At 37.0% G+C, this 14,379-nt stretch overlaps 1 protein-coding gene across 1 annotated transcript; it reads left to right on the forward strand.

Moving 5' to 3' along the window:
- The first annotated feature begins 1,196 nt into the window (after positions 1-1,196).
- On the forward strand, positions 1,197-13,836 carry LOC121371230 (centromere/kinetochore protein zw10 homolog). Its single transcript, XM_041496965.1, has 7 exons — positions 1,197-1,286; positions 5,623-5,825; positions 6,782-7,902; positions 8,378-8,553; positions 9,827-10,027; positions 10,978-11,112; positions 13,358-13,836. Exons 1-7 carry the CDS (start codon positions 1,226-1,228, stop codon positions 13,729-13,731), a joined length of 2,271 nt encoding a protein of 756 aa, XP_041352899.1. The 5' UTR covers positions 1,197-1,225; the 3' UTR covers positions 13,732-13,836.
- The last annotated feature ends 543 nt before the right edge of the window (positions 13,837-14,379 follow it).

Consider the following 14,379-nt stretch of genomic DNA (forward strand, 5'->3'; position numbering starts at 1 on the left):
TATTTAGAACATTAATGTTTGTACACCTGAAGTGGTTCTGGTCATCCTGATTTTTGCAATAACCCAAAATGCACTTTTTCATAATTCTAAAAACGCACATTGGTCTGAGAAGTAATGGTTATCGAGACAAGCTATAATTATTTTTAGACGACATTTCCCTGTTTAAACATCACAGACTTTATAGCTTCTCTCTGTTATAACCTCATCCAAAATGTGTGTTGCAGGTTTGCAGATTAACTAAACTTAGTGTTCATTTTCACCGGCTGAAATTATGGTCTGCACCTTTAACTTATAACTTTTGTTCAAAATCAGACAGATGAATTCGTAATTACCTAACACAAATTTTAAAAAGAGAAAGACAGACAGACAATTAAGAATTCTCTAGACCGAATATTTCTCTCTCTGTAAAGATTTATTTCATATTTACATTTTCTATATTAGTGATTAATATGTCAAATATCTGTTATCAGCGAACTAAAAAATTATCCAGGTATAGGATTGTTGTTGTATTAAAGCAAGAATGTTTGACTACCGTTTGGTAGGCACAGATTGCGCACTTTTGATATAGTTTTCTCTGACCGCGTAAAAACGTTATACCTGTCCACATGTCTGTCTTACGGTCAGAGTACTCGGGCTATTCGCCAGTTTTATTACCCATATGGTCTATAATAAACGGTCACATAAATATCGTATTTCCCCACTTTATTTTTATAGCCTGGGCTATAATAATACATTAAAAACTGTTATAGCACACTTCTGACGTCACTAAAATTGCCATAGTAGCTGCAAACTTACGATGGTCTCGACTATGATATTGACATCATTCCGCGTCACTAATGGACATCGCTGAATTATATTAACCTTAACTGTGACAATCACATTTAATGTTTGTTATAAAACACAGTTTGTGGATAATAAAATTTATGAAACTCGTTTGGAAATTGTTTTAATCCCTTCGCTCTTACTCGGGGAAATAAAAAATTCCTAAACTCGTTTTATAAATTCCGTATCACACTCCCGCTCATGCAATAATCTATATTTATTATACTTGAATATATAAAAAATAAATACATGTGTGTATACATTTGAGTAACTTTAGTGGAAATTACGATCGGTTTACGGTTTTACGATGTACGCAGTGGTAATTATATACCGTTCGTTTACTAACTTTGATCAAGCACAGTTTGCGGTTTTCTATTAACTCCTAGCAGTACAATTTTGATACATGCACGTTTGCCAATTTGGCGCAATGACTTCATTTGTGACTGAAATTTTGGTCACAGCAGGTATATTAATAACAGAACATCGTTTGTTTAATTAAAGCTGCTGGTAATAGAAAACAGCATTAACCAATTTATTGTTTTTAGTTTGCAACTACTAACCGATAACTATATATGAATCGATAGATAGGCTACTGGCTCTGTTCGAGTGCAGTACATTTGTAATGGTTGTTAATCAAGATTCAAGATTAACCTCAAATCTGACAAGTGCGCTTGCATTCGAGGTTAATCTTGATGAACTATTGTGCTAGCAGAACAGACAGTTATGCAAATAGCTAACTTTTTATTATTTCTTGTATCAAATGAAAACCAAACTTCCAAAGCTTTTAGACAAAGGGGCTGAAAGGCGTCCAAGAACTGTTGCCATTCACAGAGCCATGTCATACCAATTCACACCCAAAGTAGTTTTGCCCCATTTGCTCAGGGTCGTTATGCCCTATAGTCCGTCCTACAGGGAACGCCTTTTGCAAAGACTTCCGAATGTTCAGCATGCTAATGTAACGCAGGTTGTATTTTTTTTATCTTGTGCAATACAAGTCTGTGATTTGGTTCAAAGATGTTTATTCGGTATCAGGTCGTTTCGCCCTTATTCCCGATCGCCCCGTGTCGTTTCGCCCCCATCCCGGTTCGTTTCGCCCTCTATACAGGGTCGTTTCGCCCTCATGTTTATGTTTGTGAATGATGAATAAATTTGTTTACGTGACTCTAGTTGCAAATCAGATATAGGTTATCAATTTGTAACCCTTTATCAACCATAAACACCATTTATATGTATATGTTATTATGTGGAATATTTTAAAGAACCCCTCCCCTCACACCATCCCAGTTCCTACGGGCCTGATGTATTTTATATTAATAAGTACAAAGACTAGCCTACACAATGATATTGTCGATAGGACATACTAGTTATAAAGTGTTTTGGTGTGTGTGTGTGTGTGTGTGTGGGGGGGGGGGGGGGGGCGCTTTTCTGCAAATTTGCGAAATTGGCCTCTAATATCCATTGACGTGTCATGTTTATATCTATGCTGAAGAAGATTTATGATGAAATATTAAAAGGAGCATTTGCTTCAGTTTACATTTAAATACATGCAGTTTTCTGCTGTCTGCCATTTTGTTTTTTTATGGAATACTCTTCAAGTGGGGTGAAAGACTCTAAAATATTAATATAAAATCAATGATCTCTAGTGGTATCTTTAAACATTGTAAACAATCAAATAATATTAATAATAAAATAATATGATGTCATCACATTTGTATTTATATCATAACATGTTATTGCATTCAACGGTTGTTAGATTAAGTCATATCCTTTCACCCCTCTTGTAGAATATTCCATAAAAAGTCAAAATGGCAGCTGGCACAAAATTACATATTTTTTGCCCTATGCGATCTCGGCGAAGTCGATACAGGTGACATGGTTATCATCTAGTATGTGGAATCCATGCCATTGTAATTGTTTTTTTAAGATTTCTGTCTGGACAAAATGGGGGTAAAATCTAACGAAAAATAAAGGTAGGAGCAATTTATTGTAGTTGTCCACATTTTGTTTCGGACTTTACGTTTAAGTCTACAACCTTGTTGCCTGTTAGGTGACTATTACAACAAAATTATTTTTATATACCAAATTTTGCATATACTAGTACCACCCCAATACATAGGGGCGAAACGACTCATAATAGAGGACGAAACGACTCATTCTAAGGGCGAAATGACTCGGGGCGAACGGGAATACGGGCGAAACGACTCGGGGTCGAATAGGAATAAGGGCGAAACGACCCGGATTCGTTTATTCAGAACTGTTAGCCCCAGTCTTGGATATGATGATCCAGACTATTATAAAACCCTATAAATGAAACAAATATATTATTAAGTACATGTGCCGATCGCCCATGGCGAATCAAAATAGCGTTGGGCAGGTCAAACCCTAATCATGTGAGGCCCGCCTGGCGGAGGTGGCTGAGGCAGTTTGCTGCTGGTGATGGTATCTGACTGCGCCTTCGCCTTTCTCTTCCCAATGGCCACATGGGCCATAGCCTCGACATACTGTTCTTGTGTAATGGGTATTAATGTCGCAGCCGATGAAGCGGGATGGGGGGGGGGGAGGTCTTTGTTGGTTCTTGGCACATCGCTTTGTCAAGAGAGGCGTAGTCAGCAGAGCAGTGTCTGGTCGGCTCTTGTCCTTCCTCTTCTGGTCTGCTTCAGGCTGGGCTGGGGGAGCCGACACAGAAGGAGCCGCTGCTGGTGGTTTAGCCTCCGGTTTTGGCCCTCCCCCCTGTACCGCCTTTGGCGCACATTTCCTCTTCCTAATCCTTCCTTTCTTCTGTTGTACATGTTCGCCGTACACCAAGATCATGGAAGTCTGTAACCCGTTGTACGTGACTTGGTACTCAACTAGTGCCCCAAGTGGAGGGTGGGGGGCAGCTCAAGACAGCATAGACACACGTCCGTCTTCATCATAAGTGAACTCAAGAGTTCGAGCAGTTTGGGTGTTTGAAATAAAATAAAGGCTCTTTTATCAAGCTGAAACAACCAGTAAGAAGAAAGACACCCGCAGATCAGCTTTTATCTTGGTGATGCAGAAAACAATAGAAAGACAAGCTATCATAGCCAGATTGAGAAGAAACGGAAGAATAAATAAGTTAAAACTTAAAGCTTGGATACTGAGTTTAAATTTAGGCTTGTATTTAGAATTAGTTTATAATATTTTATGACAATAAAAGTGTTAAAAACCTAACTTTGGTGTTTGTATGTTAAAACCTAACTAGGTTGTTTATAAAAACTATATATACACATTCTGCTACACTAATACTATCACTAACCCTAGGTTAACCCTAAGCCTGAATGCTGGAACGAACGGAAATGTTGCCAAAAACAATTTAATAGTATGATGGGACGGACTATAAATCCCATAACAACTTGCCTTAAAAGTGAGTTCATTAGACACCCAGATGTAAAATTAAAAGATATTTATTATATTTTATGTTCTTTTTTTCTGTTCATAATACTAGACAAAATGGTTTTGACTTGTATCATATTAAATAAGTACCTTAATTTATTCCACGATTTAGACTGATCTCTGTGACATGGGTAGAAGGGCTATTGCCGGCAATGAGTGAGCTCTTAAAAATCAATAGATATAGTACAAATCAAAGAATAAATCTTATTTATTATCAAAATAAAAAATAGGGGGAAATGACCCCACATAGGAAAAAAGAAAGAAATGTTTTATTTAACGACGCACTCAACACATTTTATTTACGGTTATATGGTGTCAGACATATTGTTAAGGACCACACAGATTTTGAGAGGAAACCCGCTGTCGCCACTACATGGGCTACTCTTTCCGATTAGCAGCAAGGGATCTTTTATTTGCGCTTCCCACAGGCAGGATAGCACAAACCATGGCCTTTGTTGAACCAGTTATGGATCGCTGGTCAGTGCAAGTGGTTTACACCTACCCATTGAGCCTTGCGGAACACTCACTTGGGGTTTGGAGTCAGTATCTGGATTAAAAATCCCATGCCTCCACTGGGTTCCGAACCCAGTACCTGCCAGCCTGTAGACCGATGGCCTAACCATGACACCACCGAGGCCGGTGACTCTACATAGGGGTGCAGAAGTGGAAAATATTTCACTAGCCCCCTGGACCAGAACCAACTAAAATTTACTAGCCTACCATAATTTCTACTAGTCTGCCAGCCTATAGAACAATATATTATATATTAAGACCAAAATATTATTTAAAAGAATATTTTGTAAGTGATCAACATCATGTGGCAAACGAAATCATGATCAAAACCTTGATTGACTAATCAATAAATTTTAAAATATTCTGATAAAGGCAGTTTAAACAAAAAAAATCCTATAGATTTACAAAATTCAAGTGACATCCCGCATGTGTTTAACAGAAAAATTGATTTAAAACACACTGGCAACATACTTTCAACAAGCCATTTCTAGAAAGTATTGAACTTTGACTGGATTTGTTTCTGGAATGTTCTGATGACGCAGATTGGAACTCTGAAGTCATCTATTATCAATGCAATACATGTATAATTGTGTATTTCATCATTCTGAACTGTAATAATAATTAGTCAGAAAAAGACAGATACCATGGAATGGGCCTTGTATGTTTTTTAAAATAAAATGAGTACTTTTTTTTAGACAATTGATCATAAATTTTTATCAGTCAGAAAATCAATCTGATTTGTCATAATTACTAGGTTTGTCCATCAGCGCATTTATGTCCAATTAATTTCAATAACAGATGTTGAGAGAAAAACTAGATTTCTCTTGGTATTTATGTTTCCAAATTATTATTTCATTTTTCCTCCTCTAACAGGCCAAATGGAAAAAGAAGAAATCCGTAGTCAGCTTGAAGCTCTTGCTAAAAGAATTGACCAGACAAAGATGGACATCTATGAGTTGACTGCTAACAAATATGTAGATTTTTGCCCAACATACGATATGACCAGAGACCTTACCTTCAGATCAAAGACGGTTTCCAGTGAAATAGAGGCTGTTAAAGAGAGAATTGAAACTGAGGTTTACATTTCATTTTACTTTTCATTTTACTGAATACTGTACACTAATTTGTAATTAATTTTCATAAGGTTCTTGGGTAGTAATATTCTTTTGGTTTGGTTGAGATTGATTTTGGAAATGCAGCTCTTTTCAATATAGTTTTGTCATTGGACACCCCGACAACCTTTTTAATTGGAATGCATTTTGTTATAGACTGGACCAGATTAGAGAGAGACTGGCAAAAACTGTTGGTATATACAGAGTGCCTGATTAGATCAGGGGTGGGAATTCTCCTCGGATCAGTTGTTTTCCTCTTATGGAACCTTGTGTTTCCTCGCATTTTAATCGTCCTTTCCAACAAAAAATGTGTCAGATGGCACAGATTTTAACCTAGGATTTCACAAATTTCCGGGACCCCTCTAGATTTCCTCTTTTTTTTACAGTTCACCAATTCCCACCCCTGTTAGATAGATTTCTAGCAAGTTATTGTCACTGAATAAGACACACAAAAAAGTGGATTAATTACACAGATGCTGGTTTTAGACAGAAATATCTGACCATGCCTGGTTACAAAAAAATCTGGATTCATTACACAGATGCTTGTTTCGACAGTTCACTGTATATATTTTTTAAAAGCCTGGAAGTTATAAGTTTATTTTGTTGGTTTGGACAGTTTGCCATAAATCTCTTAAATTAATATTTGCAATTTATTATTTGTGTCTTATTTGTGGCCTATGTAAAGAAAAAAAGATAAAAGTTTCATTTGAGCAAAATATTCATAATAAACAATTCCTAGATTAAAGTTTTGATATTTATGAATCTTAACCCTAGAATAATTCACAGCTGTCAACAAACATGTTAAAATATTTAATTTAATTTAGAAAGTCACAGTCAAAAGAAGACATTGCAAAGCAGGACATTCAAAAATGATATTCAAAATTCTTGTTAAATTTTGTTTAAATACTTGTTTTTCTCAGATTCGTGGACAACTGAATGTGTCGACTGGAGAGTTTCAGTTTCTTAAACAAAGCCTTCAGGAACTCACCAGCGTGTTGGCAGTCCTGAAAGCTTTCGTCAAACTTCAAGACTGCTTTGACGAAGCCTCCTCGGCAATAGAGAATAAACAATATTCCAAGGCTGCTGCAGCTCTGCTTTCCATGAAGGATCTGCTGTCACAACCCTTGCATGCGAAAGAGCATGAAATAAAAATCATCTCAGCCCTGCGTACAGAGTGCATGGTTCAGCAACAGAGTCTGATAGCTCTGTTGTCCGATCTGTGGAAAGAGGACATCGTCTGGGCTGTGTCTGATGTTTCTCCGGCAGATCTCAAGTGGTCCGAGTTGAAACTGTTGACTTGTGGGGATAATGCAACCATACTGCAAGAAGCTGTTGCTGCCATGAACATCTTGGGTGTACTGGATCCTAAGATCAAGGCATTCAGTGAAAAGGTCTTGAAGTATCTGATAACACCGGCACTTCAGAAAGATTGTGAGCTGAAAGTGAAGTCTTCCAAGCAAGCCAGTACTCTGCACGTTGCTCTCAAAGGCAGTGAGCACCATTCAGCTGATCACGAAACAGCATTTAAAAACATAAACAGTGTCCTGGAGTTCCTGTCATCCAGTTTCATGTATATGTCAACAGATAATGACAAGAAATCGTCAGTCACCCTTTTTGAGATGCTGGGTAGGGAGATATCAGCTACAGTTGTTGATATGGTCGTAAAGAATTGTCTTTCCATGGCTATACCAAGCAACAGCAAAGATCTTGACCAGTTTGATAGTGTGGTTTGTAAAACCGAAGGATTCCAGAAGCTTTTGCTTGATTGCAATTTTCTTCAGAAGGATAACACAGCGTTAATTAGCTACGTACAGAATGTTAATGTCCTTTTTGCCAACAAAAAATGTCAGGATATAATAGAGCAGGCACGGGCATTGATGACGTCAGAAATTCATGATACTATAGCACTTGGAGAGGGAAAACAACATGGTGAATTGCCGCAGTTAGACTCTGGTCCAAAAAGTAAGAAAACTGCTTTAGAGATGTGCTGTGAAATGGAACTGAGTGAGGAAACATTCAAGTTACCTAGATGCCGAATAAGGTTTGTTTTGTACCCATTTTGACACTTGTAAAGAGTTAAATAATAAAAAAAATACACTTGAAATTGCAGCTTTAAAATGTATTTAAAGAGACCAGAATAACTTGGTGAGACCAACCAACTAAAGAATTTTTTTGTGTAATAATGACTGATTGTTTTACTAGTCATATATATGTATATGTATATGTATATGTTTATGTTTGGGTTTTTTATTAGAAAAATGTAAAAACCAAACCTAATCCCTTCAACGGCCAGCAATCATTTTTACCCAGCGGCCCCTGACCTACTTGCATGTAATTGCTGTCAGTGCCGTCATTAAATTCAAGCCCTGAAAATTTACAGAAAACCAGTAAAAAATGGTATAACCCAATTTTTATCACTTTAGCTACAAAAAACCCAAACAAACAGCCATAAGGATTATATTAATCTTGTGGAAGCAAAACATGTAGTTAAAAGCTTTCTACTTTTGTTTTTACAGTTTGACCATTAATAAAGTGATGGAACTGGCATACGAAACACTGCATGAGGCTACTGGCAGTTCAGTACAATGTGCTATACAGTTGTTCTATGCTGTGCGAAACATGTTTGAGATTTTCTGCAGTGTATTTCCAATCTACCACAAACATAATTTGGAGACCCTTCCACAGCTTGCAGGTAATGATTCTTCTACAGAAATAATGACAATTACTGATATGCTGTAAAGAAAATAGATAAAATAATTTTAATACGAGAATTGCTAAAAGTTTGTTTTTAATTTAATTTTTATTTTTTTTATCCCATTGCCCCATTTCGTCTTTTTTCTTGACTTTCATCTCATTTCTTCATGATCTTTCAACTTATTTTGCTCTCCACCTCCCAGTCCGTGTCTCTCCAGCTATGACATATGTTTGTCTCTTGTGGCTATCCGTGCCACACACCTTCCAATTCCCATCAGATTTAGCTATGGACTTCTGGCATTGTTAACCACCTACTATACTACCAGCGGTTGTTAGTGCCGTGGGCCAGACCAGCTGAAATTGTTAAGTTACCAACACCATCGATCTTCAGGTATCCAGGATCATGTCAGATACTACATTCTTCATAAAAAAAATTATGAAACAAAAACAGCAGTGAACTTAATAAATTATGTTTTATTCCAGTATAAGCTACACATACAAACTTATTGTATTAATATAATGAGAACAGTGTATAAATAAATAACAGAATGTTTGTGAACAATTTTTAATTGATTGCAAACATATTTTATTTCATAAATAACAAAAGGATTGGACACTTATATGGGTATCAATATGGTAATATCTTAAATGGCTTCCGATAATCTGGATTAGCATTTTTTTTATTAGTAGCAAGAGATCTTTTATATGCACCATTCCACAAACAGGATAGCACATACCACAGCCTTTGATATACCAGTCGTGGTGCACTGGTGGGCCCACAATAACTTCTCTCAATTTTGTTTGATATCGAGGTCTGATGTTGGCTAAGTTGTATGTATTAAATTCATTTGAGGATTGTCTGTTATTTCTTTTACGTTTTATTGGGGTATGAAAAAAAAATATTCATCAACTGTGTGAATTGGTGCAGCCATTCTCACATAATTTTTATGATGATTATTTTTGTTCATACTCCAATGAGTGTTAAAGAAATAACAGACAATACTTTTAATTAAATTTAAAACATACTTACTAATAAGAACATTAAAATTTCAAATTTTATTTCGAATTATTTTGTGTCCATAAACAATAACAATCAGGACAAAAAAAAATTAAATTTTTTATAAATAAATATAAAACAAAGTACCAATATAAAGTGACATCAGATATGACGTTCCCTGACAACGTAATGTTTACGATCATTGAGAAATTAACAAATTCCTGTTGCTACGGCTGAATGTAATGGAAATTTAATTATTTTTTATTACTTTCAGCACTCCATCACAACAACTGCATGTTCATAGCCCACCACTTGATGACACTGGGGCATCAGTTCAAGAGTAAGCTGCCTCCAGCGCTTAACACAACCTTTCTTGACATGGTTCCGAAAATACGAAGAATAGGCACAGAGAGTTTCATTCACCAGATGAACCTTCAGAAGGAACAGCTCTTAGAATATCTTCATGGTGCTGATGGTAAGGAAGGGTTTTGTGACCTACCAATTTTTTTTTTTAATTGATGGCCATTGTGAATCGAGCATTGTCATTGTGATACATGGTCTAGAGTATTGGTTTTTATACCATTTTACATAGTTCTGTTCTGTATACCTGCAGTTTTTGTTGACCACTGTCTCACTGAAGTAGTCTCATTTCCCCTGTAGTTTTAAGGCTGCACCCATACAGGCGATGATGTCACATGATACAAGTGTCTCATATGAGAATAGCCGATTGTATATCAACTGATGAAATCGTAATGTCTTGTCACAATGTGCTATTCTTGTACGATATACTTGTATTGTGTTAAAGATGCACTAGTGTAGAGTATGAGAGAAAGACACACAAAAATCTAGTCTTCAAGATTTCAATAAGGAGCAAGGGTGCCTTTGATTTAAAAAAAATGTATGCCAGTTGTGGAGCGTTAGAATAAGAACATAGTCTATTAAAATAAATCGGTCCTTTGAACAGCTTGACTAAGGTTTTCACTCTGGGCCAGTGGAAAGGAAATGTATTTTAACACCCTTTTTCAACATACGGAAATACTGCAATTAATTCATTACATTGAATTTGGTAAATGGCCAAAGATATGAATAGATTTAGTTGAAAACATTTCTGCAATGGCATCAATTATTTCTCCAAAACCAGGGCTTTAGATGACACTAATTTGAGCACAACACGTTTTTTGTCTGTTCTGAGCACACCAATGTCTTTTTTAGTGCAGTAATGTTAATAATTTCTGGTAAAGAAAGTACATAAACAGAAATGCATTTCAAGTTATTTTAATCTGATTATCCATTGGTTTTGAGATGCAATGTTTTGAGGTTAGCATGTTTGTACTTAATTTGGGCTTGCTTATTTTTGTCACACCTTTATCACCTATGCTGTGGTGCAATCTAAAGCCCTGAAAATACTTTATTTCTTTCCTGTAGGTTTCGCAAATGTTGCTGACAATGAACGTCTGTTTGCGGTGGAGAGGGCCATCAAGCAGGTTTTACATCTGCTGAATCACCTGCAGAACGTGTGGCAAGATGTGCTACCCATCAGTGTCTACAGAAAGGCCATTGGTAAGATCTCCTGTCTAGTAACTCAGGGGTGTAGGCTAGGAGGGTATGGGAGGTTCGGACGACCACACACACACACACACACACACACCTGCTGAATCACCTGCAGAACGTGTGGCAAGATGTGCTACCCATCAGTGTCTACAGAAAGGCCATTGATAAGATCTGTCTAGTAACTCAAGGGTGTAGGCTAGGGGGGTTCGGGAGGTTCGGATGACCACACACATACACACACACACACACATACACACACACACACACATACCCGCTGAATAAAATGGTCCGCTTTCAGAATTAAAACATACAGGTTTATACATATGGTGTTTCTGGTGGTGCAAAAACAAAATAGAAAAATGTCCACTTGGTTCATATTCGAAACACCACCACCACCACCACCACCCACCCCCCCCCCCCCCGGCCCCCCGGTCCAGATCACGCTACGCCCCTGCAACTCATAAACAGTACTCAAGCCTCGAAGACTACACGGCACCGACAGCATTTGCCGTAGTCAAGACATAAATTGCTGTGGGTCGGGAACATCACTGATGGTGCTTTACTGCCGTCAGTAAAACTCTTCAATGAAAGCAAAATGGTGTATATATCTGCCAGTATTTGACATTTGTACAATTGAAATAGGTCTACTTGCAACAAACTAACCTTTCAGTTATATTTACTTGATGCAAAAGTAACTTTTAAATAAAAATTGCCATAGGCAGGCTCAAAATTGCCGCCCGTGTGCTGTTTCACCCACGGCAATTAAAAAATAAATGCTGTGGGTGACGAAATCTTAAGTTAGAGCCAGCCATGAGACTATATCATCAAGTGGGGTTTTTTGTGACTAAATATTGTGAAATGGTGTACTGCAAACATGAAGATCCATGTAGTGGTTTTCTCAAGATGATTGGTGCTTTAGTAGTAGACCTAGTAGAAATATAAATACATCCCATAATGGAAAATATGTTAGCAGGAAAACATTAATGCAAAATTTGTGAAGTTGTGATTTGATTGCATACTTAATTCCCGAAGAATAATTCCCTCCTGTAGAGAAAGTTGAAAACAAGAATTTAGTCATTCTGACCCCCAGGGGTCGGGTCTAAGGGGCAGAGCTCAAATTACCACAGATGTACTAGACCATTTGATGGGAAGCTTCCTTAACCCATGGAAAAACAAATTATGAATTTTGTCATTCTGATCCCCAAACCGGCCTTGGTGTCTTCGTGGCAGGCCATCGGTCTACAGGCTGCTAGGTACTGGGTTTGGATCCCAGTCGAGGCATGGGATTTTTAATCCAGATACCGATTCCAAACCCTGAGTGCTCCGCAAAGCTCAATGGGTAGGTGTAAACCACTTGCACCGACCAGTGATCCATAACTGGTTCAACAAAGGCCATGGTTTGTGCTATCCTGCCTGTGGGAAGTGCAAATAAAAGAACCCTTGCTGCCAATCCGAAGAGTAGCCCATGTAGTAGCGACAGCGGGTTTCCTCTCAAAATCTGTGTGGTCCTTAACCATATGTCTGATGCCATATAACCGTAAATAAAATGTGTTGAGTGCGTCGTTAAATAAAACACTTCTTTCTGATCCCCAAGCACCTAAAGGGTGGGGCCCAAAAGGGGGAAAACGAAGACAATTTTTTTTAATCTTCTTTTCTTCCATAAATGTCTTAACATGGGCACATGGAGAAATAAATGTTTGAATTTCAAATTCTGACTCCCCTTCCCCACTTTCCCCCCCCCCCCCCCCCCCCCCCCCACCTATGAGTGGCAGGGCCCAAAAGAAAGATTAAGCAATTTAAAAAAATAAAAATAAAATTTGGTATACTTTAAAAAATGCGATAACCGAGTAGTCTTCATATATAAAAGTCATTAGATGGTATATTGAAGTGAATTTCAGTAATGTTAAGTCCTGGGTTTGTGCCTAAGGAGGGTGAACTTTACAAGAGTTGTATGGAGAAATTACATTTAAATGGAAATTCGTTCGCAATTACTAGTCTAAGGGTAGCTCTCTTAAACCCATTGAGAAACTAAATCATTCTGACTCTCCAGGAAAATAAGTGTTATATACTCCATGAATATGGTTGGTGGGTAAATAATTTACTCAGGTGACCGTTTAGACTTGTAGGCCTCTTTTATTTATTTGAGCCAACACAATCAAATTACATTTGATTGTTTAAGTTTATTTGTAAAGAAGGTACATGCATATGTATGCAAGTATATTTGTATGTTTTTGTAAGTAAATTTGTATTTTAGGTATGCTGGTGAATGTTTTTGTTGAAGAAATCACAGAAAGCATCATAGCCCTGGAAGACATTTCATCTGATGATGCCAGACAGCTCTCACTTATTCTCTCTGGTGTGGTAGGAAAAGTCGGACCGATGTTTGATACCACTGACGAAAAAGCCAGCAATGCTGATGTTGAACTCCAAAGGAATGTACCAAACTGGAGAAAGTTTAAGGAACTGCAATTGGTTATAAATGGCAGTTTGCATGAAATTGTTGATAGATGGGCTGAGAAGAAGGGTCCACTAGCAGATGTGTTTTCTGCCAATGAACTGAAACAACTGATCAGGGCTCTGTTCCAAAACACTGACAGAAGAGCAGCAGTACTTGCCAAGATCCGATAAGTTAATGTCTAATGACACTGAATGTATAAAATAACTATGCATATTATCACAGATTAAACTCATTTGTTACAAGAAAAACATCTGAAATAAATATATTATTACGTTTATCAGTGTTTGATATTTACTTTTAATCTCATGTGCACATTTTCTGACTTGCAAAGACCTTTTGGTATAGTTTTTCAATAACCCCAGATGACATATATATTAAAGGGACAATCCTGAGTTTGTTGCATTGTAAGATGTTTCTGGCTCATAAAATATTTCTGCGATTAAACTTACATATTAAATATCTTTTCTTGTTTAGAATATTAGTGTCTGTATATTCAATGTGTTTCTGGTAGTCTTAATATTTGTAAGAAGACCAAACTGAATTCGGTCTTCAAATAATTTCGTACATACGAAAAAGTTATATTTTAGGAAATAAAATGAAATTTAACAGTAAAAATATTAGAACAATCACAAACATGTTTAATGTACAGCCACTAATGTTTTATGCAGAAAACTATATTTGATATGTAATTACAATCATTAAAAAGGCTCTGTTAGTCGACAACATATTAATAGTCATTGGAAGCATTCCCCTCTTCTCACTGAGGTGATTAGAATGCATGTATGCATTGCCCCACCTTAACTGAAATTAGAATTAAT

Source organism: Gigantopelta aegis, chromosome 4 (assembly GCF_016097555.1).
Source record: "Gigantopelta aegis isolate Gae_Host chromosome 4, Gae_host_genome, whole genome shotgun sequence".
Lineage (NCBI taxonomy): Eukaryota > Metazoa > Mollusca > Gastropoda > Neomphalida > Peltospiridae > Gigantopelta > Gigantopelta aegis.